The sequence below is a fragment of the Bos mutus genome, chromosome 16 (assembly GCF_027580195.1).
Source record: "Bos mutus isolate GX-2022 chromosome 16, NWIPB_WYAK_1.1, whole genome shotgun sequence".
Lineage (NCBI taxonomy): Eukaryota > Metazoa > Chordata > Mammalia > Artiodactyla > Bovidae > Bos > Bos mutus.
In genome coordinates, this window is record NC_091632.1 from 33,174,734 (window position 1) to 33,201,166 (window position 26,433).

A 26,433-nucleotide genomic window follows, 5' to 3' on the forward strand; every position below is an offset into this window, starting at 1 on the left:
TCCCCCAGAGAGTCTTCTAGATCTGGATTAGGGCTCAGGATCTACAAGCATTGTCTGGGAACTCCACATCAAGCCATCTACAGCCTCACTTTAAGAAACGCTGAAACCAGCCTGAAGTCCAGAGGTGTGCCCCTTACAGCCTAATAAGGGACACTATTTGCAGCAAGAGAAAGTAGCAGGATCACATTTCTCCCCGGCTCCTGTAGGCAGCCACATATTGACCCAAAGAAGCATCGAGATTTCTCAGGACACTGACTCCTAGGCTTCTTTTCAGATCTCCCCTGTATCACCCTGTCCCATGTAGGAACTTAACCTGGCAAGAGAAAGCATTTGAATGCTGCTTCCAGATCCTGACCTGAGTCAGACAAACCAGGAGCCTGACTGACTCAGAGAGAAAATGTGAAGCCACATGTGGGGATACTCTAGTCCTGGTCCCAGCTCATTCACTTGACAAATATGTACTGAGTACTGGGGGCTAAGAGGAGGAGGCACATGCAGGTATGGGGCTGGTCTCAAGGACCTTTTAGTTCAGTTTCATAATCTTAGGACAAACTCTTTAACCTCAGTGTTTTAACCTGCCAAATGCAGATTCCAGTTACCTCCTCTTTCTGATGGAGTTGCTGCAGAGATAAAATAAGAGGAGAGATGTGAAAGTACTTTGAAAAGTTATATGTGGCTAGAATTCCTAGGGAGACCCAAGATGAGAAGGGTTTTCGTGACAGAAGCAACAATTTTTGTGGATATGAAGTTATGGAGGATGGGAAGATGAGCTTGTACAATCAACCACCAACGTGTGAGAGTATCAAAGTCTTTGTTTCCCCTTCAGTAAATAACATGGAGAAGGCAATGGCACCCCACTCCAGTACTCTTGCCTGGAAAATCCCATGGACGGAGGAGCCTGGTAGGCTGCAGTCCATGGGGTCGCTAAGAGTCGGACACGACTGAGCGACTTCACTTTCACTTTTCACTTTTATGCATTGCAGCAGAAAATGGCAACCCACTCCAGTGTTCTTGCCTGGAGAATTCCAGGGACAGGGGAGCCTGGTGGGCTGCCACCTGGCAGCCTGGTGGGCCCCACCTGATGGGGTCGCACAGAGTTGGACACGACTGAAGCGACTTAGCAGCAGCAGTAAATAACAAGGGTACTGGGAAAAAAAAAAACAAAACAGGGGTACTGGAGTAAAAGGTACCAAAGTTGCCTTCTAGGACCAAGTAACATCATTTGGTTGTAGAGTGAAGCAACTATACACACACACACACACACATATGTATACATATATGTATATATAGATATGTATACACACACACATATATGTATACATATATGTATATATATAGATATGCACACACACATATACACACACATATATACACACATATATGTATACATACATGTATATATATAGATATGTACACACATATACACACATATGTATACATATATGTATATATATAGATATACACATATATACACACACACATATACACACATATATGTATACATACATGTATATATAGATATGTACACACATATATGTATACATATATGTATACATATAGACATGCACACACATACATATATGTATACATACATGTATATATATAGATATGTACACACACATATATGTATATATACATATAGATATGTACACACACATATATGTATACATATGTGTATATATATAGATATGTACACACACACGCCCCTCGCCAGGGGCATCAGCTCGGCCCACGCTGTATACACACACTAGGTCTTCTGGGGTGGCTTCCCAGTGGCCCAGGGGTTTCCTAGGACAGTTCCAATTTATGCCACTTGCCCCAGCTTCACTATTCATAACACCATCTTTCACTCTCAAAAGTGTCCCAGTTTGGACATTACATTATAAAATCACTCTATTTATGGAAGAAGGGAAGTGAAGATGACACTGCTGTCAGCAATGAGTTAGTCTCTTTGTCTTGGTTCTTATTAGGAATTTTCTTTCTCTGAGCTGGGATGGTCTTACAGACTTTCCAAAATGCTCAGGCAAGCTTTGACAGGCATCCAAAGTGCACGGCACAGTTTGCTCACGCTGCTCAGAGCAGACATTCGGTGCATACTGGCCGCTGCACTGCCCGACCCTTGGATGGGCTTTGGCTGATGGCGACGCTGGGAAAATAGCATCAGGTCCCTATACAGTGAACACATTTTCTAGCTTGGTTCTTAACATCAGTTTACTGGGGTGGGAGGTGGGGTCTACTTTAGGAATATACAGAAGGGAGAATCTTGAAACAGAACACACAGTACTGTTAAATTCTCATAGTTGGGAATCCCAGAGCGTTTTATGGATGACAGATCTGAAGCCCATCACCCAACAGGTTGTATGTGTCTCCCAAGAAATGAATTGTAAGTGCATATTTGCCCTACAGATAGGCAAGTGGAAAAGGACACGAATTCTGTGACTGTTTTGTTACCTGAGATCACCTAGGTACAAGTGCCAGTGGAAGCTGGAGGGGGTGGGGAAGATAGATTAAGTAAGCTTTTCAGTTTAAATCAAGTGGATTCTAGAGGGTAATTAATCTCAGGTTTTCTGTCTGAGATCTGATCCTTTTGCATGTGCGTGAACGTAAGGAGACACAGCTGGGAAAAGCTCCTTTTTTTCGTATTTAGAAAACAAATCTCAAAAAATAAAATTCTTTAAAATCCTAGGAGGCACCCCAGGAGTTTCTAAGGAGAGTTTCTTGCAAGTTCAGTGGCTGTACCACAGTTGGGGAAGAGGAGGGCAGAGAGAGGTGAGAAGGTGCCCAAGGAATGGGTCTTTGCTTTCTTTTCTCCCGGTTAGATTTTGGGGTGTGGCTTGTTTTGTTTTGACTTGATTTGAAGATTCTGGTGCGTGGGGATAATCTCACTGAAGTAGAAAATGAGTAACACCTGGTCAGTTTGTTTACTGTACAAACCGCTCACACATTCATTTGCACAGCGCTTCCTATGGGCTAGGTGGCAAGGATGTGAAGAGAAATAACAGGTAAATAAATGACCACCCTCCTCCTCCCACGCAGGGCTCTCAGGGAAGTAGGAGAGAGACGTAAACAGGTCAATTGCTGCGCGTGCTGATGAGTGTTGTACAGAGGTGTGAGCACACACACATGTGCACTCTAGTATACACACAGCTCTTCAAGAAGTTGTTGCTCAGTTACTCAGTCGTGTCCGGATCTGCGACCCCACGGACTGTAGCACGTCAGGCTCCCCTGTCCTTCGCACTTCAAGAAGAGCGGCTCTTAATTGCTTTCTCAGAAGGTTTGTTTCCAGGATACCCCTCTCCTCTTTTTCTCTTTTTTTGGTATCTGCATACATACTTTTGTTTATTGAAGCGGAATTCGTAAAACACAACATTAACCTTTTAAACAATTTATTTATTTTTGGCTGCACTGGGTCTTCCTTGCTGCACTTGGACTTTCTCTAGTTGTGGCCGAGCGGGGGCTACTCTTCTCATTGTGGTGGCTTCTCTTGTTACAGACCATGGGCTGTAGGGAGAGTGGGCTTAGTAGTTGTGGCTCATGGGCTTAGTTGCCCCATGGCATATGGGATCCTCCCAGACCAGGCATCAAACCGGCATCCGCTGAATTGCAAGGTAGACTCTTAACCACTAGAACAACAGGGAAGACTCAAATCAATCTTTTTAAAGTGAACGATTAGATAACGTTTAGTCCATTCACAATGTTGTGCAAACACAACCTCTCTCTAGTTCCAAAACGTTTTCATCACTCCGAAATAAAACTCAGTCTCTGTTAAGTAGTTCTCCACACTCTCCCCTCCCCACAACTCCTGGTAACCACAAATCTGCTTTGTCTCCATAGATTTACTACTCTAAATATTTCATATCAATGAAATCCTACAAAATGTAACCTTCTGTGTCTGGCTTCCTTCAGTTCAGTCGCTCAGTAGTGTCCAACTATTTGCGACCCCATGAACCACAGCACGCCAGGCCTCCCTGTCCATCACCAACTTCCGGAGTCCACCCAAACCCATGTCCATTGAGTCAGTGATGCCATCCAACCATCTCATCCTCTGTCATCCCCTTCTCCTGCCCTCAATCTTTCCCAGCATCAGGGTCTTTTCCAATGAGTCAGCTCTTTGCATCAGGTGGCCAAAGTATTGGAGTTTCAGCTTTAGCATCAGTTCTTCCAATGAACACCCAGGACTGATCTCCTTTAGGATGGACTGCTTGGATCTCCTTGCAGTCCAAGGGACTCTCAAGAGTCTTCTCCAACACCACAGTTCAAAAGCATCAATTCTCCGGCGCTCAGCTTTCTTTATAGTCCAACTCTCACATCCCTACATGACCACTGGAAAAACCATAGCCTTGACTAGACGGACCTTTGTCAGCAAAGTAATGTCTGTGCTTTTTAATATGCTGTCTAGGTTGGTCATAACTTTCCTTCCAAGGAGTAAGCTTCTTTTAATTTCATGGCTGCAATCACCATCTGCAGTGATTTGGGAGCCCCCCAAAATAAAGTCTGACACTGTTTCCACTGTTTCCCCATCTATTTGCCATGAAGTGATGGGACCAGATGCTATGATCTTAGTTTTCTGAATGTTGAGCTTTAAGCCAACTTTTTCCACTCTTCTCTTTCACTTTCATCAAGAGGCCCTTTAGTTCTTCTTCACTTTCTGCCATAAGGGTGGTGTCATCTGCACATCTGAGGTTACTGATATTTCTCCCAACAATCTTGATTCCAGCTTGTGCTTCTTCCAGCCCAGCGTTTCTCATGATGTACTCTGCATATAAGTTAAATAAGCAGGGTGACAATATACAGCCTTGACATACTCCTTTTGCAGTTTGGAACCAGTCTGTTGTTCCATGTCCAGTTCTAACTGTTGCTTCCTGACCTGCATACAGGTTTCTCAAGAGGCAGGTCAGATGGTCTGGTATTCCCACATCTTTCAGAATTTTCCACAGTTTATTGTGATCCGCACAGTCCAAGGCTGCCTTCACTTAGCAGAATGTACTGAGGCTCACCTGCCTTGTCGTGCGTGTCAGAGCTCCACCCCTTGCATAGCTGAGGAGTGTTCCATTGTATGGATAAGCCACAAAGTGTTTATGCACTCATCTGCTGACAAGCATTTGGGTGGCTTCACCTTCCAGCGGTTGTGAATAATGCTTCTGTGAACACTTGTGAACGAATTTTTGTTTGAATATCTGTTTTATCTCTGTCGTATATATCCAGGAGTGGAATTTCTGGGTCTTATGAGTAGTTCTATGTTTAAGTGTTTAAAGAACCAAACCGTTTTGCACACTGGCTGCACATAACACACACCTGCTTTTTGAAGACCCACAAAGTTCTATTTTTGATGGTTCCTCCATAATGAAACTGAAATACTTCAAAGAACTAAATCCTGGTTTACCAAAACCCAAGTAGTCTAAGTTCCTTTGTTGGTCCAGTGGGTCAGAACTTGTGCTAATGAGACTAAGGTCAGGGGTTCAAGACCCAGCTGGCCAGTCAGCTGAGTAGTGTGTACAGAGTAAAAACTTAAGTCTGCTGTCACAGCTCCATTAATACTGTCCTGCCCTCTTACACAAGCTTGTTAGTACTCACAGGGGGACAGAGCAAGAGCCAGTTTAATTGTTGTTCAGTTGCTCAGTCCTGTCCGACTCTTTGCGACCCCATGGACTGCAGTATGCCATGGTTCCCTGTCCTAGTTTTTACGGTTCCACATATAAGGAAACAAAACAAAACGAAACACCCGGCACCCGAGGCACCGTGAGGCTGACTAGGATCAAATGACTACTCACTCCCAGTCCTGCTGTCACCTGATTTCTGTGGGTCCCTGGGGTAAACTGCTTACCCTGCCCAGAGCCTCAGTTTCCTCATGTTTAAACTGGGAAAAGGAGAAGAGGGCGGCAGAGGATGAGATGGTTAGATAGCATCACGGACTCAATGAACATGAATTTGAGCAAACTCTGGGAGACAATAAAGGACAGGGAAGCCTAGCATGTTGTAGTCCATGGGGACACAGAGAGTCAGAGGCGACTTAGTGAATGAACAGCAACAAATTGGGAACAATAATCCTTACTTCAAAGAGATGACAATGCATCCTGAGTACTTTACACACAATAGGCTTCCAACAAGTGCTGTCGAATCTGGAGGGTGAGCAACCTCCAGGGCGTGCAGAAGACCCTCAGCTCCAGAAACTCTGAACTGTCCTCCTGAGGTTGACCCAGCTGGAATGGTGGTGCGAGCTTGTTCGGTTGTTCCGGTTACACTGACTGTTTTAAATGGTCCTATTTGCATGGAACGAAGCTTGCTATGGTAACAAGGTCTGGTGGCTGGAATCCAGGGCCCCAGTGAAAAATGCAAAGCCTGTGCTCCTCCAGGAGAAAGAGGCACTTGATGGGTGTATCAACTTTAAGGTTACCTCTGTTCTCCCAGGAAGAAGGAGCGATGTAAACTGAGGCAGCGGGGCCTCCACACTCCTAGCAGGAGGAGGAAGAGGGAAGCCCCAAGGAGCCTTCCAGACTTCTCTCCTGGCCGAATTCCTTTTGCCCCGCCAATATTTAGCCCCGCTAAGAAGCCTAAGACTGGCTAAAGCCACCGATCTATGCACCCACCGGTGCCGGGCGGTGGGGAGGCCACAGGGCCAGTGATCCACCCTGGGGAAGGAAAGGGAGACCCTTCGGAGGAAGGGGGGACAACGCAGGTTGGGGCGCTGGAGGTGCAGGTGGAGTGGGGTGGAGTAGGGTCGAGGTGGACAGTGAGAGGCACGCGGGGCAGTAGCCCAGTTCCCCGCTGAACATTCCCAGCTGCATTTGAAGGAAACAGCTAAGCAAGAACTCCACTCCAGAGCGCGAGCAAGCAGCCCCCTCCCCCGGAGCTCCATCTCTGCTCCCCTCCGGGGCCCCTCTTCCGAGCACCCCTCTCTCCCAAGCACCCACCTCCTCCCCAGTCCCTGCACCCGCGCTAAGGCGCGAGTTCGCCAGGGCGGGGGCCGCCCCACCGCTCCAGGGAGGGGACCGAGAGCGGGCCTGGGAGCAGGCGCCCCCCCACGCCTCGCCAGGGGCGCCACCTCGGCCCACGCTGGGCCACCGCCCGCCGCACCCGCCCCACGAGGGGGTGTGTCCCAGAGGTGGGGGGCGCGGGAGGCCGAGGCAGCGCCCCCGCCCCGGGTCCCTGCCCCCTCCCGAGTGCGTGGCGAATGGTAGGCTCCATTGAAAGAGTGCCGGGCGGCGCGCGGTGTCCTCCGAGTCGCTCTCCGCGCCGGGGTCTCGGCGATCTCTGCTCCTCCTCCTCTTTCTCCTCCCCCCTTCCCCCCTCCCCAACCCTCCGCCTCGCTCCGCCGCGGCTCCGGCTGGAAGCGCCGCTGTCATTCCTGCGCCGGAGGAGCCGGCGCTGCCGGTGCCTGGGGGTCGGGGCTCGGGGAAGCCGGGCCGCGGGGGACCCAACAGGTAGAGCCGGGGGTGCCCGGCCGCGCGCCCCCCAATCCCCGCGCATCATGCAGCTCTTTGTCACCTCTCTCGCCCCCAGGCCAAAATCCTGAGCATGATGGAAGACAATAAGCAGCTCGCGCTCCGCATCGATGGGGCGGTCCAGTCGGCCAGCCAGGAGGTGACCAACCTGCGAGCCGAACTCACAGCCACCAACCGGAGACTGGCGGAACTGAGCGGCGGCGGCGGCCCCGGCCCGGGCCCGGGAGCGGCGGCCAGCGCCTCGGCGGCGGCGGACTCCGCGGCGGCGAACATGGAGAACCACCAACACAGCGCGCAAGGTAGGGATCGCCTGGCGCCCGGGGCGGAGGAGAGGCGAGCGAGCCAGACCCGGACCGGACCCGGAGGCGCCCGGGGACTCGTTGCCCCCCACGCCCGCGGCGAAACCGCCTTGCTTTGTGGCTTGTAACCCTTTCCGCCCGGCGGTGGCCAGTACTGCTCCCGCGCTGGGAGTTGCAGTCTGCTGTCATTAACGAAAACCCGGGCGCAGCGTGCACGGGTTCACACGGTCACGGCGGCCCTGGCCAGCGCAAGCTGGGCGCAGCCGGCGGGTACCCCTCGGCAGCAGAAAGTGCCCTTTAGATGGTACACAGCCCCCAGCTCCGTGGGCAAACTTTTCATGCCCGGGCCTTTGTAGGGGTGAATGCCACAGCTTCCCCCCAGTTCCAGAGGCTCCTTTCCTTAGAACGACTGCCCAAGAGGGAGCGCCAGGCTCTGCTGCCGCGTTTGGGGTAGAGGATTGGACTGGTTTGCACTTTTCTCCACGGATGCCAAATCCCTTGTCTCGATTGCATCTGGACTTTATTTTCTCCCCTTTTGAGATCGCGCAGGCAGTGGAATTATATCAATGCAACAGTAGATGCTGTGCTCAGCAGGGAGTTTAAATTTCCAGCAAATATAAACACTGAGAGCACTTTCCAGGGGGAAATCTTAGACCTCAAAGGCTGAGTGATGGGCTCTTGGCGAAATGAAGGCGTCGTAGATGGTGGGTTTCCAGGTAGCTGCTGCTTGAAGGGACTCTTTGCAGTTAGGAGAAGGGGAAAAAGGACAGTCTGTGCTGACACTGACAGTGATGAAGCTCTGAAACCCTCATACAAGGGTTAAAAGATGGAGGAAGCATCAAAAAGAAAAAAAAAAAAAAAGAAAAATCCATACTGTTTGTTTTCTGTGAATTAGAAGTGCAGAATGGATTTTCAGGATTTTTTTCCCTTTTCTTTTTTTGTCTAATTGCCCTTTAAGAAAAGTTGTCACTGATTATTAATATCATTTGATTGCAAACTAAACTGCTGAAATCCTGGATGTGACCAAAAAAAAAATCCGGTCTAGGAGGGTCACTTGTGTAAATATGTCACTTGATGAAATATGAGGTACCAGTGGCCCAGAAGGATTTTCTGGTTTTATTGTTATTTCAAAGGCTTCTAAGTGTTGAGAGAGAGCGAGCAAGTCTGGTTTCATAGGAATGCCTTCTCTCTGTCAGCTTCTGTTTCTTCCTTACCTTCCTGCAGTAGGCATGCTTTTTTTTTTTTTTTTCTGGTGTGAGATGTTAAGCTTGAACATTAGCAGTTTATGTTCAACTCATATCTTAACTTCGTACTTCCGGAGTCTGTCAAGAGTCTTAGGAATTGGGGCAATAATTTGGTACCAAAGTAGCATGACGTCATGGTGGGAAGGTGTTGTGAGAATGGTGCTTGCTGCATAGTTTTCAAGGTGGATATCTGGTTATTCTGTCATTTGTCCCTTGTTATGTCATTGTGTGTGGAAGATGCTCTCTGCTGGCACCTGGGCAAAAAAGAGAAGTTAGACTCCATGGTCAGGCTTTACTTTTTATCAGCAGGGATGCTTCCAGCCTTAAAAAATAGCAGAGAACTGACGTTTTGCTGAGAATCAAAAGCCACGGTAAAGCAGAATGAACAATGCTGGTTTATTTCCCACTGTCCGCCCCTTTCTCAGCCAAAGAAAAGTTAAGTGGCTTTTATCTGAGTCCTGGGTCTAGTGCAGTCTGAGCACGCTAGGAGGTCGGGCCACAATGATCTACACACTCAACTTGGAAACTGTGATACTTAGCTGATGGTTAAATTGTTGCAGTGGAGCAATCGGGGGCTGTTTCCTCTTTCTTTTTTTCCTACAAAAATGCACAAGGCTGTGGAAATGGAAATGGCTTTTGGATCTCTTGATATCCCTAAAAACACACAAAACCGGCAGCTCCCTCATATTCTGAGACGCGTGCCTCCCCTGGCCAGGGGCTGTCTGTGGGTGGCTGGGTGAAGGATGGTCTTGATTTTTCCTCTGTGTACCACTGGTATTTTTCAAAACCTTTACTGGGAGAGTTTAATGATTTTATAATCAGAAAATAAAATGTTGAAGATTTTAACTCAGCTTAATGGTTGGCCACATAGCCCTCTAAATTGATGTCAATTTAAACTGATGCGATGGTTGAAAAGAAAACAAGACCCCCATATGCATTCAGTGGGGCATCATTTGCTTATATATAGTAACCATTTCTTCATACAGCACTTTTGCATTATTTAGCCTCTGTGAGTGTTTTGGGGTTTGTTTTTATTTTGTTTTGCTTTGTGTTCTCATGACATGTGGCAGCATTCTGCTGGAACAGAAACCTTCTGCAGAGGTGGTCTGCTAGTGTCTTCTGCTAGTGCTCTCCTATTCCTAAAGGGAAACGCTGGGCTTTCTTGGGTTAATTTCAAAGTGTGGTTGATTGGCTTTCTTTTTTTTTTTTTTGATTGGCTTTCTTATGCTTCTTTGTAACATACCTCTAGGAAGGCTCACAGGAGCTCAGTTCCTGAGGGTTCCTGACTGTTCTTCCGAATTAGTCTTCTGTTCTAATTTTGTCTGGGTTGGTGCAAGTCAATGGGCTCAAAGCGCATGAGTATTTACTGTTATTGAGTTATCACTTTTCAAATCAAAGGTTTGAATGAAATGAGTATCTTTCAAAATGCAAGTGTTCAGTCACTCAGTCGTGTCTGACTCTTTGCAACCCCATGGACTGCAGCGTGTCAGGCTTCCCTATCCTTCATCAACTCCTGGAGGTTGCTCAAACTCATGTCTATCGAGTCAGTGATGCCATCCATCCATCTCATCCTCTATCATGCAACTGTATACGGTATCTTTAACTAGAGGGCATTATGCACATATGAAATGCATGTTAATGTCCTTTTAATAATATTAGCACAAATGGTTACAAGGAAGAGTCATCTTTTGCTCTTCCTGCTGAAAAGCTGTTTGATCCATTTCCAGATACTTTTGTTAAAATTTTATTTTTGATGAATTAAACAAGCTCACCAATCCACCAGTGTATGTTTTGTTCCAGTGAGGATATCTGATAGTAGGTAAGTCGATGAAGAAAACTTGGGTTTTCCTAGAGAGTTAATGCAGTGTGTCATTTAAACAAAATATTACCTTGGTTGGTACCCTCTGTGAGCGGGCATGGTTGCTACGTAACAGAGTCTGGAAAGTGAACTGCTGAAAATCTGGGCTTTCGACACTTTGCAGGATCTTCTTTCAGAAACTGTGTTGAAAGTACGCTTGGCAGCCAGCCCATCTTCTCTCTCCCAGCTTCAAGTGAGTTGGATAATCCCTAATGAGGATGCTGGCATGCGGAGCGCAGGGCATCCGTGCAGGGTGGCTCTTCTCAAGGCTCCAAAGCTGCCTCTTGGGTTGGTGAGGTCACGACTGCCTTTGACAGGTGGACAGAAGGAGGCTTGGAAAGAACAGAGCCAAGCATTTGTTCCAATTTGTCTTGTTGTTGGTAGCCAGAGAATGGATTTGTTTAAAGTAACGTTTCTAAGCTGTTTTCCTCAGCGTAACATCTCTGGGAAATGTGTTTAAAATACTTGCTGTTCTTTGAGGGGAAAATATGGCAGTTTGTTTCTCTGAAAATGTTTTATCTGATGAATGGCTAATATTAGATTCAATTGATTGCTTTGCTGTGCATAGAATAAAACAATTAAGCTCCAGTGTACCCAATGCAAATAGGTGTTTAGCTGTATATAACACAAAATACCTATGCTCAGTAGGATGCATACCTACTGCCATGATTTTTGTGTTTTTTAAGGAAATAGTTGTATTTATATGCCTAAGTAAGTGGAAATGTTCATAGCATCTTCGTGGGTGTTGAGGGCTTACTGTCTACTGCATCAGTTAGATTAGGATGGGGAAAAGGGTCATTTTCTTACACCTTTGTAAATTTCCATAAATAGATGCAAGTTTTATTTTTTTTTCTCCCTAGGCATTAAAATAGACTGTTACTTCAGGTCTGATGGCTCTTATCCAGCATTATGATAATACTGGAAACCCATTGGTGAAGCATAAATTACCTTGGGACTGAATTGAATGTGTGAATAGTCTGCGGAGACGCTAGACACTGTTGCTTTGCAAAATGAGTTCTGTCTTTTGGCAACCCCTTCCCACTTCATTCTGCCTCTGTGTACTCTTGTTTTCTCAAGTAGACTTTTATCTTTTTTGAGCAAGAGAATTTTCATGTGGTAGAGAGGATGAGACTAAGCGCAGTGGAATCTTGGGGACTTCTCTTGGCTCACCCCTAAGTTACAGAGCTCATCCAGAACCTATGCCTTGGTTTTTCCAGTCATATCCATGGGCTATAGGAGACTTGTCTGTCTTTTCCTAATCTGGTAAGCTGTCATGAGATGGGACTTCAAAATTCTTCCTGAAAATCACCGTGCGTGGTCACCAAGAAATTACGTACAGATCAGTACAGTGTGAATGAAATTAGTTATTGATTGCCTAGTATTTACTCTTTTTGTACTGTCTTTGGAAAATGCCTTTGGAGGACCCCTTAAGTAAAGTTTCTGGTTCTGGTTAATTTCATGCTTCCAGCATTTCAGGATTGACTGAGGTTTTTCAAAACTTTTTTGATCTAAGTCTGAGCCAATCTGATTTTTATAATAGGAGCCTAATCACACATCCTCCCCATGTAAGACAAGGCGTGTTTTCTCCATTCCTTCACCCTCTCTACTCCCCAAGACTGCTGGCACTTTTGAGGAATCCTGTAGGTTATAATTTGTGACTTCCTGGCTGCCAGTGAGCTCATAGCAGATGGACTTGGCAGGTGGGGAATGCTCGTTGGAACGCTGCCGGTTCACCGTGCAAGTCATATGGGGCCCAGAAGGTCGAGCCTGGGGTCCTGGCCATATTCATTGCATATTTCATTTATATTTATTCCTGAGTTATGTAGCAAAGGCAAGTGAAATCACATGACTTTCTCAGTGTTTTTCAGACTTTTGCCAGTATGGGTTTATGTGAGCATTAGTGCTTGGCATCTTACCCCCTGCCATCTATCAGGCAAGAGTGGAACTTGTTCTGCCTGCTGAGGCCAAGGAATGGGTTTTTAAGTGATCTTGTAAATGAAAATGAGTCCATACTGTTTGGGCTGGATATTAGGGTGAGTAACACATGGGATAACAAGGGGTGCCACCACCGGCAGTCACTGCAATGCCCTAGTCATCTGAAATGCAGGCAGAGAAACTCCAGGCGGAATCATTTAGGAAAAGACAGCTTCTCTGAAGCCAGGAGCACGTGTGCGTGTGTGTGCTCAGTCGTGTCCAACTCTTTGCGACCCCACAGACTGTAGCCCACCAGGCTCCTCTGTCCATGGGATTTCCCAGGCAAAAATATTGGAGTGAGTGACTGTTTCCTTCCCCAGGGGATCTTCCCAACCCAAGAGAGTGACCATCTATCGTGGCAGATGATACCTGACAGCTCAGGACAGGTTAGCATCCTGCTGGCCCACGTCACCATCCTCAAGGTCCCCTTCCAGGCCCATCTTGACTATGAAGAAGCTGGAGGGAATCCAGGCAAAGGAATCTTTTCTTCCTCCCCATGTGGTTGAATGAGTCTGTAACATCCTTGCTGGTTTGATGCACCTCAGATCTAGGTGGCAGACTCAAGGCTGTGCGCTGTAGACATGCTTGCTTCTCCCTTGGAATCCTAAGCTGCTGGAAACATGAAAGATGCTGAATATAGTTTTAATGAGTTTGGCAAGAACAACTGTTAGAGCAGGTGGCTTCTGTGTGATGGGACATCGTGGGTTCTCAATTTGTTTTAGTGTCTTTGTTGACTTGGCCTTGCTGGACCTTTGGGTCCCACTTATGAAAAGCCCCTGTCCCCTCTACCCTCTGATGAACTGAGACCCTAGCACGAGAGCTCAGATGGAGCCTGCTACAGGCAGGTCTGCAAGCAAAGCACCCCCGAGGCCTCCGCACCTTCTGTGATGGGGAGTCAGGCTGGGAGGATGGAGAGAAATGGGAGGGGGAGCCGCCTGCCCAGCTTCCCCAACCTCTCCTCTTCCACCAAAGCAAGTGCTGGAGGAAAAGGGGACATAAAGAACCTCCATTCCCAATATTGTCTCAGCTCTACAGATTGAAGTATGTGATGTGTATCATTAAGAAGTACCGTGCATCATTAAGAACATAGTATCCTCTAAAGGAAGGTGGGTCCAGAGCTAATACTTTACACTCACCTTTGGCACGTCATTATAGTTGTCAGAGCTCACCTCTTGGGTACATCACAAGACGCTGGGTGTTCAAGGCACGTGGTGTTCTGATGCCATGGAGTCTTCTTTTCGATGAAGGCAGGTAGTGTCATGTAGAACTAAAGGAGAACTAGCTTCAGTGCTTTGTCAAACTTTTCAATAAATAATAACAACAAAGACTTACAACATGGCAAGTATTTTCCTGATGCCTCACATGCATAACTGTGCCTGGAGCCCAGTGAAGTGACAACTAATATGCCCATTTTTCTAAAGAGGAAACTCACTGGGATTCAGAGAAGTTAAGTCACCCGTCTACCACCACATAGCATTGACTGCGATGGGGATGAGGACAGCAAGCTTTGACATAGTCTTGGAGACAGGCACTGTTGGAAATGCTTTTCTGAATTTATGCCTTTAACTTTTGTAATGACTTATGTGGCAGGTACCACTGGATCTGGGGCTTCCCTGGTGGCTCAGTGGTAAAGAACTTGCCACCAATGCAGGAGACATGGGTTTGATCCCTGGGTCAGGAAGATCCCCTGGAGAAGGAAATGGCAACCCACTCCAGTATTTTTGCCTGGGAAATGCCATGAACAGTGAGGCCTCTGGGCTATAATCCATGGGGTTGCAAAGAGTCTGATGTGACGTAGAGCGACTAAGCAACAACAATTTGCACCCATTTTATGTATGAGAAAACTGAGGCACAAAAAATGACCTATGACTTGTCAAAGGGCCATTAAGTAACCAAGCTCTGGCTCTGGAGTCCTTTCTCTTAAACTCATCCCACTCTGATGCTCAGGGTCACTTGGCTGGTAGTGACTGATCCAGGAATTCAAACCCATCAAATCTCTCTGCTGTTTAAAGCTGTATTGTCTTCTAAACCAGAAACATCTTTTGCCTTGTTCGTTAGGAAGATTGAAGAAACTACAATCTTGTAGTCCATTTTTTATTATGTTTCCCTAAACTGATGTTAGTTTCTGGGTCCTTATGTGAAATCTTCATGCTCATGCTCAGCTGCTAAGTGGTGTCTGGCTCTTTGCAGCCCCATGGACTGTAGCCCGCCAGGCTCCTCTGTCCATGGGATTATCCCAGCAAGAATACTGGAGTGGGTTGCCATTTCCTCCTCCAGGGGATCTTCCCTACCCGGAGATAAAAGCTGCGTCTCATCTTGTGGTAAGAGAAATACCTCTCCCTTAGGTGTGAGGTTAACTGCCAAAGAGAGAATTGGGTCCTACTCGCAAGGTTAGCAACCCAAGGGTCACTCGTCACCAATGGAAAGAACCAACTTTACCCAGGGAGTGGGGCCTCCTACTCCCTAGACTTTGTATGCTTTCTCCCTTGGGAAGGATGGTTCCAGGCAAGCCTGGCATCCTGCAGTCCTGTTTTTCTCCCTTCTAGCCATACATTTCCCTTTCCTAGGTTCTCTCCTAGTGACCTCAGTGGTCTCCAATGGCCCAGGACCATGCCCCACAAAAGACTTATAACTACTCACATATTCCTTTATGCTAGGGTTTCCCAGTCTTGGCATTGTTTTCATTTGGGCCAGGATAATCCTTTGTTGGACGGACATTGTGTGCCTGCAGGGTATTTAGCAGCATCCTTGTCCTCTGCCCACCAGATGTCAGTAGACCTTCTACACAATTGTGACAATGCACAGTGTCTCCAGATGTTGCCAGATATCCACTGGGGGCCGCATCATCCCTGGCTGAAAACCATTTTTTATGCCACAGACTAAAGGATACCCCAGCTGTGAATCTTAGAACGGTAACTCTGTAAGAGGAGAGAGTTTCATCTGCTTTGTTTTCTGCTCCTTTTGCAGCACCTAGAACAGTGCCTGGCACACAGCAAGAGCTCAGTAAATGATTATTGAATGAATGAATGAATGAATCCTCAATTACTGAATTATAGCATGTGCAGACTTTGTCGTGGTTTTACATGAAGCTCATTGGTTTAATGATTGTTGTTGTTCAGGTGCTCAGTCATGTCCAGCTCTTTGTGCCCCCATGGACTGAAGCACTCCAGGGCCCCCTGTCCTTCACTATCTCCCGGAGTTTGCTCAAATTCATGTCCATTGAGTCAGTGATGCTGTCTAACCATCTCATCCTCTGCTGCCCTCTTCTCCTTTTGCCTTCAGTCTTTCCCAGCATCAGGGTCTTTTCCAGTGAGTCAGCTCTTCACATCAGGTGGCCAAAGTATTGGAGCTTCAGCATCAGTCCTTCTAATGAATATTCAGGATTGATTTCCTTTAAGATTGACTGATTTGATCTCCTTGCAGTCCAAGGAACTCTCAAGAGTCTTCTCCAGCGCTACAGTTTGAAAGCACCCATTTTTCGGTGCTCATCCTTCTTTAGGGTCCAGCTCTCACATCCACACATGACTACTGGAAAAACCATAGCTTTGATGATACAGACCATTATCAGCAAAGGGATGTCTCTGCTTTTTAATATGCTGTCTAGGTTTAATGACACATGGTTTTAATTGAGTCTTTATTTGACACATGTCAACACTAACATGTTCTAAACCCTTTTTCTGTATTCTCTCAATTCATCCTTTAAACTACCTTCCGTGGTAAGTACTGGGTTTGCCACCTTACACGTGAGAAAGTTGAGGCCCAGAAAGGTTACGTGACTTTCCCAGGGTCACCAAGCTAGCAAGTGGCAGAACCAGGAGATGAACCCAAGTAAATGTGACTCCAGAGATTGCCTGCTGTCCCAGCTAGGATGTTGTTCAACTTTACATAGTTTTTCCCATTCCTGCCCAAGAAATCATTTTTGTTCTAAAGCTGGCATCATGGCAGTTGTAGTTAGGATTTGCACGTCAGACACTAAGTCATTCATCATAAATCCTTAGAGCTCCACAGAACAAAATATGCTTTGTCACTGCTAGGGAGTCTGTAGCCAAAAAGGTATCTGGCCAGAGGTAACAGGGCAGCTTAGTGGCAGAGCCGTGTTCAAATGTAAGAATCTTCCTTCTCTCTGCCTGGCTGCTGGGCTTGGGCTGCAGAGAGTCACAGAGAGGACTGAACTGTCTGGGAAAGGGGACAGTGGACCCTGGAGCTTCTTAACAGGGGCTTGACTCATTTTGAGGAAAAGGATGTTCCAGGAGCAGAACTGGGGAGCTGCAGAGACCTTGGAGGTCATCCAAGAGCACAGTGACAGCAATAGCCAGCACCTTTGAGGCTCTTTTCCTGACTCCCAGGCTCTGTGCTGTGTGATTGATAACACTGTTTCATCTACTTCCCTATCACAGTGAGTTGGATAATGTTCTCATCTCCATTCTACAAATGAACAAACTGAGGCTCAGAACTGTTTCATTGTTTTTCCACGCTCTAGACCGTGGCCATCTGCGGGATAGAAATACAGGTTCAGCTGACCCTGGAGCCCACCCGATTCTCTACAATAAAATATCGAGATACCAGGCAAGCAGCACAAGGAAATGCCAGGAGTATGGTTTCGTCTTTTTTGCCTACAGAGCTACTTACCCACTCCCCTTCTTCTTTTTCCTTTTCTTCTTTCCCCCCTCTCTTCTCTCCGTCTCCATCTGTTTTGAGAGATTAGGTACATAGGTTCAAGGACCAGAGATTTAATAAGATATGGAGCAAGCTATCCTGGTGCTCGTAGTCTAGTAGGTGTGACTGACATGGAAATATAATTACATTTTATAATAAAGGTCTAGACAGGTGTAATGGGAAAATAGATGATGGAGTGACAAATAGAGAAGGCTTCACAGATGTACATGACAGTGGCAATATGTAATAAAAGCATGCTGGGAAAACACATTGATTTCTCTACTAAGGTTAAACTGACCATGAGAGATTATTAAAAAGTGCAACTTTGGGGGTAGGTTGGGATTGGATCCTGCAGAGAATAGCTCCTGGCTGAGACTTTCTCCCCCAAAGAAGGAAGATGTGAATGACACAGGGTTTAGATCTTGAATAATAGTTGTTTTTTTCCTCCAAAGAAACAATATGAATTTTAATGCAGGTGAAGCTCTGCTCACCCCCTGTATTATCTTCCTGGTCAAGACTGGGGCTTCTTGTCAGCTGCAGCGTAGCTCACTTTCCTTGATTAGGTTGAATTTTTTTAAAACCACTGAGGATGGTGTCTTTAATTCAGTTAGTGCAATTTGGAACACAGTGGGATTTAGGTTACACTTTTCCCATCATTTTTGCCATTTGAAATTCTGTACTCACTATTTCCTGAAGATAGTAAGGTATGAAATTTAGAAATTTGATACTGACCCTAGATAGTGCAATTGTGGTACCATAGAGCTTGATGAATGATGGCTGAGGAGAACTGACCTGTGATTATATGTGTATTGATTATCTTAATTAACACATTCATCAAGTGGATTGCGTTGCCTGTTCCTACAAGGTTTACTATATGAAGCGAGAAAAAAAAAGGGACTACCTTTTGACACATCTTAGATTTGAGAATCAACAGAAAGGCCATTTTGTGGAGACTGTCAGCCTGTTGGCTAGCAGACATGCTCTGATTGTTCTGTTCACAGTTTGACTTGGTACCAGGTAGCCCTGCAAGGAGGCATGTTTAAGTCTTAATAGATGCCCTCTGAAGAAGGAGCACAATTCCTGGTTGGCTTTTCTACAGTGTGGATCAGTAGAACAGTGTCCAATAGAACAGAACCGTATTAAAACTCAGCTGGTTAACACATGGGTTGATCCCACCATGCGTACGTGCTCTACTTGCTCAGTTGTGTCTGACCCTGTGATCCCGTGGACTGTAGCCTGCTGGGCTTCTCTGTCCCTGGGGTCATCCAGGCAAGAATACTGAGGCAGGTGGCCATTTCCTCCTCCAGGGGATCTTCCCAACCTGGGGCTCAAACCTCTGGTCTCCCGAGTGTCCTGCATTACAGGCAGACTGTTTACTACTGAGCCACCGGAAGCCCTCGTTCCACCATGGGATAACTCAAAACCCATCCTTCAACACTTTCAGTGTTATTACTTTGTGTCTAAAGCCAAGGCTCAGAATCGTTTTTCCAGGCTTCTGCTGCCTTCACCCACTCTTCTTCCTTTGCACCCAGGAGTTGCTAGGGAAGCACTAGAGTTTACCCAGATCTTTGCAGCATACAAAGACTTGCATAGGCAGTGTCTCTGTGGATCCTACCCGCTGGCCCATAGGATGGAATTGAGGTAGACACAGCAATCTTGTTCTCAAATAAGGAAACTGAGGCACAGTAATTTAAGCTGATTTGTTCAAGATTGTTGAGTTGGTCATTGAACCAAATTCTCCTGTTTCTCCCACTGTAAGATCCCACTGTGACTGCACAATGGGGGCAGAGGGCGGCTGCAGAACTTTTGGTGGGGTGAGATCTGACCTTGCCTTGACCTTTATCTCCCTTTTAAAAATATTTATTTGTTTTCGATTGTGCTGGGTCTTCATTGCTACGTGCAGATTTTCTCTAGTTACGGCGAGCAGGGAGTACTCTCTGGTTGTCGTGCACCGGCTTCTCACTGTGGTGGGTTCTCGTTGCACAGCACGGGCTCTAGGGCATGTGGGCTTCAGTGGTTGCAACTCACAGGCTTAGTTGCCCTGTGGCACGTGGGATCTTCCCAGACCAGGGATTGAACCCATGTCCCCTGCATTGACAGGCAGATTCTTAACCAACTGGATCATGAGGGAAGTCCTGGCCACTCCCGCTTGAGCATGGGCCCTCTGTCTTTTAAGGCCTGGATAGTGACACCATCACCCCAAGACTAGTACTCTAGTACTCTGAGCTCCCATGTCCAGTGTCTTTCCATGGTGAAAGGACAATCAGTTTTACAGATTTAGTCCTATTTTTTTTTACATTAAGTTCTTTCATCATCTCTGTGGGGATTTACAATCATTTGATTTCTCTTTTAATGACCTATCTTATTCATGCCTTAGCTTAGACTTTCTCTTCTGCTGCTGCTGCTGCTAAGTCACTTTGGTCGTGTCAGATTCTGTGCGACCCCACAGACAGCAGCCCACCAGGCTCCCCCGTCCCTGGGATTCTCCAGGCAAGAATACTGGAGTGGGTTGCCATTTCCTTCTCCAGTGCATAAAAGTGAAAGTGAAGTCGCTCAGTCGAGTCCGACTCCTAGCGACCCCATGGACTGCAGACTGCCAGGCTCCTCCGTCCATGGGACTTTACAGGCAAGAGTATTGGAGTGGGGTGCCATCTCTTCTTCTAGCCTCCCTTTAAGGCTTCCCTGGTGGCTCAACAGTAAACAATCCGCCTGCAGTGTGGGAGACCTGGGTTCAATCCCTGTGTCTGGAAGATCCCTTGGAGGAGGGCATAGCAACCGACTCCAGTATTCTTGCCTGGAGAATCCCCATGGACAGAGGAGCCTGGCAGGCTACAGTCCATGGAGTTGCAAAGAGTTGGACACAACTGAGGGACTAGGCACAGCACACAGCCTCCCTTAATGCAGTTAGGGACCTGTAAACCAGAGCAGGTTTGCACCAGGGGAATTTCCTATTTGTCTTAATCAATTGGATCGGGGAATGACTCCCACATTGAGGACAATTTGTTGCACCTGATACCACTACCATTTAGGATTTCTGAATATGGGAAGCACATCTGTGAGGCCTTAGCATGTGGGTGTATGTTCTCTCTGAGTGTTGGGGGCAGGATAGAGCCATCACAGTAAATCTGCCTAATTTCTTTCTCTTCACTGTCCCTTCAGGGAGACGCTATGAAACCTTCAGGGTCTCTTTTATCAGAGTCTTTGAATGAACAATAACCAAGGCGTGTTGGCTTGAATTCTCCACCTGCTGGTTGTGTAGGTGCGTGTTCTCACTTCTGCTGTGGCTGTAACTGCCTGAGTAGTTGGGGGAACCTCCTGCTGCTCCAAGTTCATGTCCAGACCTTGTACTCAGATCAGTGGAATTTCATCCACAGACCAAAGTCCAACAGTGTGGCAGAAAACTCAGGGAAAATTAGAATGGGGTCTTTTGCTGTGCACCCGAGGGGAAGATCAGCCCGGAGCCTCTGAAGCTCAGCAGACAGCCCATTGTGGTTAACTGACACCTAAGCAGCTAATGCAATGGCTGGGAGTCTGATCTCTGTTTCATTTCAATGTGATGAGGAACAGTCACTAAAGGCTTCCCAAATGTCTGACAGCAAAATGGAAATAATATACATTTGAACTTCATTTAAAGATCTATTTATAGTAGGCTCTAGAAAAGCAGAAAGTATTTTTAAGGATCAAAATGTTTTGGTACTTTTTAAGTTTTAGATTTGTATTAGCATTAAACACTTAGGATTCCCACCTCTGCCAAGAGATAATATTGCACAGGACATGAAAGAAAGCACTTCCTGATTCTGCTCGGAGTTCACTTCATTGCCTGCTCTTGTGGCTTGAATGATGGAGCTAGGATTGTTGTTGCTGTTCAGTTGATAAGTTGAGTCTAACTGACTCTTTTAAGATCCCATGGACTGCAGCACGCCAGGCTCTATCCTCCACTATCTCTCGGAGTTTGCTCAAGTTCACATCCATTGAGTCAGTGATGCTATCCAACCATCTCATCCTCTGTCACTCTCTTCTCCTTTTGTCCTCAGTCTTTCCCATTATCAGAGTCCTTTCAGATGAGTTGGCTCTTCACATCAGGTGGCCAAAGTATTGGAGCTTCAGCTTCAGCATCAGTCCTTCCAGTGAACATTCAGAGTTGATTTCCTCTAGGATTGACTGGTTTGATCTTGCAATCCAGGAGACTCCCAAGAGTCCTCTCCAACACCACAATTTGAAAGCATCAATTCTTAGGTGCTCAGTCTTTTCTATTGTCCAACTCTCACATCCGTATATGACCACTGGAAAAACCATAGTTTAGGCTATGCAGACCTTTGCAAAGTGATGTTTTTGCTTTTTTAATACATTGTCTAAGTTTGTCATAGCTTTCCTTCCAAGAAGCAAGCGTCTTCCAATTTCATGGCTGCAGTCACCAGCCTCAGTGATTTTGGAGCCCAAGAAAAGAAAATTTATCACTGCTTCTACTTTTTCGCCTTCTACTTGCCATGAGTGATAGGACCAGATGCCATGATCTTAGTTTTTGAACGTTGAATTTTAAGCCAGCTTTTTCACTCTCCTTTTTCACACTCATTGAGAGGCTCTTTAGTTCCTCTTCACTTTCTGCCATTAGAATGGTATCATCTGCATATCTGAGGTTGTTGACATCTCTCCCAGCAATCTTGATTCCAGTTTGTGACTCATCCAGTCCAGCATTTCATATGATGCATTCTGCATGTAAGTTAAATAAGCAAAGTGACAATATCCAGGATAGGAGCTAGCAAGCTTTTTCTGTCAAGGGCCAGGTAGTAAATATTATAGTCTTTATGGAATAAACGGTATCTATTATAATTCCTCAGACCTGCTGCTGTAATGTGAAAGCAGTCATAGATAATAGGCAAATTAAAGGGTGTGGCTGTGTTTCAATAAAACTTTATTTACAAAAGCAGGCACCCTTTGGGCTCTAGTTTGTCAACCCCTTGGACTTGTAGTTCTCTTCCATTTGCCTTCTGACCCGTTTATATCCAGCACCTTTACAGTGCTTAGCATACAGAAGGAACTTAATAATGATTGATTAAGCAAGCAAGTTAGATGTGAGCAATAAAACCACTAGATTACAGTGTTAAAGGAGCAGAAACAAAAAGTTAATTACTAGGGGTGTAACAGTTAATGGACAAGAGAAAGAAGCATTTGTTAGCAGCTTCGTGGTTAGAGGTGAAGTCACTTGTGTTTAGTCATCATCACAGACCTTAAAAGACCTATGAAGAGACAAAGAACCACCAGTTAAGAGTGAGATACAGGGCAAGACACTTGACATCTGAGCCTCAGTTTCCTTATTTATGAAATGAGATCATTTCCATCTTCAGTATAATATAGCAGATTGCTGTGCTAAGTCACTTCAGTCATGCCCAACTCTTTGCAACCCCGTGGGCTGTAGTCCACCATGGGATTCTGTCCATGGGATTTTCCAGGCAAGAATACTGGAGTGGATTGCCATTTCCTTCTCCAGGGGATCTTCCCAGCCCAGGGCTCACACCTGAGTCTCTTATGTCTCCTGCATTGGCAGGCAGATCCTTACCACTAGCGCTTCCTGGGAAGCCCCAATGGGCTTAAAGGGGTGAAACAGGTCTGATCCAAGTCCTGGAGATATAACAGATTGCGGGACATTACAGCTCTCAGTTTCCACCTCTGTGACAAGAGGCTGATACTTTCTCCTTTAGGGAGTGATTAGGATAGTTTAGTGCAGAGTTTCTCAGCACTGTTGACATTCTGAGCCAGAAAATTCTTTGCTGTGTGGGTTGATTTGTCAGCATCCCCAGTCTCAGGCTTCCCTGGTGGCTCAGTGGTGAAAGAATCCACTTGCAATGCAGGGGATGTGGGTTCGATCCCTGGGTCGGGAAGATCCCCTAGAGGAGGAAATGCTAACCCACTCCAGTATTCTTGCTGAGAAAATCCTATGGACAGGCAGGCTACAGTCCATAGAGTCACAGAGAGTTGGACATGACTGGGTGACTGAACACACATGCACTGGTCTCCATCACTAGATGCTGGTAGTACCCCTATAGCGTGATAACAAAAAAGTCTTTAGACATTGCCCAGTGTGTTTTTTTACTGGGAGGAAATTACTCCCTGAGTTAGTGGAATAACACATAGTGTACCTGGCATGAAGCTGGGTGGACTTCGGGGTTCAACAGATAGAACTCTTCATTATTAATAGCTATTGAACTCTGAATTCTCCTCCCTTTGAATGAAATTCTCTTCCTTTCTTCAGTCGATTTCTCTCCCCTAAAGGTTCAAGATTGTATTTTTTTTTCCAGATCCTAGGTCTTTCTCTTAATATTCCTGTGTTTCTTAGGGGTCTTTCTCCTGGAAGGAGCTAGGCTTCCCATGATGCCCTGCTGAGTATGCTTTCCAGCCCCTTAAACACACGTCTACCTAGACTTGTATTTGAGGTCATGGTCAGAATTCATAAGTGGTTCATATGAGAAATCATAGGGATATTTGCAACATAAATGAACAGGGTGGGTTAAGGACTGAAAGTCGTAACTCACAAAGGCTGGCAGGCTGAGGTAGTGGGTGTTATTCAGAGAAAACAGATAATGTACCTCAAACTAATACCAACGAAATCATCACTTCTCTCGTGAACATGCGTGCTGCTAACATTATCCAGGGGCCAGTTTTCAGTGGTTTAAACTTTAGCCAAGATGGCTATTCAGTTTACATCTGGATTTAATGTTTTGTCCTCCATATTCCCAGTGGTGCAATGGTTCCTTCCCAGTTTTCACATAGACTCTTTTTAATGCCGCAGAGAGAGCGAGAGCGGTGGGGCATTTTCAATGAATTCTGGCCCCTACATATTAGTAGTTGTATTTTTTGTCTATCTCTCTGAGAAAATACATAAATGCAAAAGAATGCATTGAATTCAGTAGCATTATCAAGTGGCCGCCTCTTCTGCATCTGCATGTATTTGAAAGATAATGGTACATGTATATAATAAAAATGATTCATTCTGTCCACAGGCAGCACACTGGAGACATGTGGATTTGGGACTTCCTGTAAGTCACTCTCTCTGGCCACCCAGAGTCTCTGTGGCCCACAGCTTGAGAACTGTGGCGATAGAATGCATCTGCTGGACATGTGTGTTCAGCCCTGTGCAAGGCCATTCTCAGCAATGCTATGTGCAGTTAGGTGTTTTTGATACGTGTCTTGAAAAATTATGCCCCAGGCCTTTGAGTCTTCTGATTTTAAGGTATTCTTCCGTTCCTCAAACTCTGCCTAACTGTGACACAAACAGATAAATCTATGATTTGGGCCCTAGGCTTTAAGAAAACTCTTCTTTATTTAGACAAACATTTCTACAGTGACTTCCTGGTATGAATATTGGAGAGTACCAGTTACAGTCAGAATAACAGAACTGGCCCTAAACTAGATTTCAGGCAATATGATTTGATTGGCCAACTGCCATCGCTAACTAGCGTCATCCTGCCCCATCTCCATCTAATTCCTAAAACCCCTCAAGCATGTGATCCATCATATCATTTTCTCATTTATGCCAGCACTGGATAATGGCCTAATCTCTCCAGCAGCATTCAGGTTTATTAGAGAAGATGGCATTTACAAAATCATTTCACTGTTTCACTGCAAACACCCTAAACTAGTAGGCATCCTCTTATTATAAACCTTCCTTTTAACAGTGGTTTATTACCTGCAATTAAAATCACCTGGAAGACCCCGTCAATGGTGTTCATTTCTTTTGTGTTAGTTAATATTTAGCTGGTGGGTCACCTGGGACTTATGAAGGAACATTTGAGAGAGTCAAGTTTAACCTAGCTAGGGATGAGAGCTGTCCAGAGGGACGTGGTCATCACTAGAGCCTAGATGACCATCTGCCAGGCCTGTTGGAAAAGTTACTCCCACACTGGGTTTAGAAGTTCCAGAGAAGGGACCTCCTTTGTGGTCCGGTGGTTAAGACTCTCCACTCCACTTCAGGGGGACCCGGGTTGGATCCTCGGTTGGGGGAACTAAGATAATAGCATGGCAAGGAAAAAAAAAAAAAAAAGAGTTCCAGAGGAAAAATAGGCGGAATACCAAATGTGATCTTCCCTTTCTTGTGTTTTGCATTCAGATGGACCATTGAAGACAAGTTTAGCCACAACAGTATGCTGTCATCTGGGTATAATGCAGAGATAGTTGAGAGAGAGTAATGACTAGGAAAGGGTCTCACTGGCTTTCATTGTAATGACTTGTTTAAACAAACCAAGATGCAGACACAGGTAAGTTCAGAGTTTACAGCGTGGGACAGAAATCTCTAGTCCATCTCCTGGATGCATATCCTATTCTTCTAACACGTATTAGCTGTGTGTGGTGGGCAAGCTGCTTTACAGTCTAGCCCTCAGTTTGCTCCTGGGGATAACACTAACCTCAACACCCCAGAGCTTCAAGATCACAGGAGAGGGTGCATCGGAGAGCCGAGCACACCATTTGGTACTTGCCATGCCCTCCAGAAATGTATAGGTCGTAATTGCGTGCAGTAAACGTGCGTAGGTGTATGACCTCCCAGCACGTACCGGGGTGGGTCTGAGCTGTGCTTTGTTCGCAAAGTTAGCATCCGCTAGGCACATTTTCTGATTGATGAAGCCTGGTGCTGGGCACTGGAATACTAGGATGTGTAAGGTGCCCACCTTTTGCTGGAAGCCCGAAGAGGAGAGAGCAATGGGGGAAAGACCCAACAGATGACCAAGAGGACTCGACGCTAACCCTGACTGTACCTGAGACTAAGAAGTAACAGAAAGGGAAGCTCCAGCCTCCACCCTGATTTGTAATGCTGACTATCTGAGCAAAGACCAGGGTCCAGCACTCCCACCTCCATTGCCATGACTTGAGAGAGGCGTTCTAGAAAGCTGTGCAGGAGCTGGGGCACTGGCTCAGTCACAATGAGCCCGTTGGAGGAGACCTGGCTGAAGGTCCTCCTGTTTCTGAGT

General features: G+C 46.1%; 1 protein-coding gene across 1 annotated transcript in view; it reads left to right on the plus strand.

Annotated features, from left to right (window-relative positions):
- Positions 1-26,433, plus strand: part of KAZN (kazrin, periplakin interacting protein) — a 1,347,864-nt gene that overhangs the window by 805,145 nt on the left and 516,286 nt on the right. Inside the window, exon 3 of the mRNA XM_070384944.1 lies at positions 7,501-7,741. Within this exon, the coding sequence (XP_070241045.1) occupies positions 7,501-7,741 (241 nt within the window). The remainder of the gene's footprint in view (positions 1-7,500; positions 7,742-26,433) is intronic.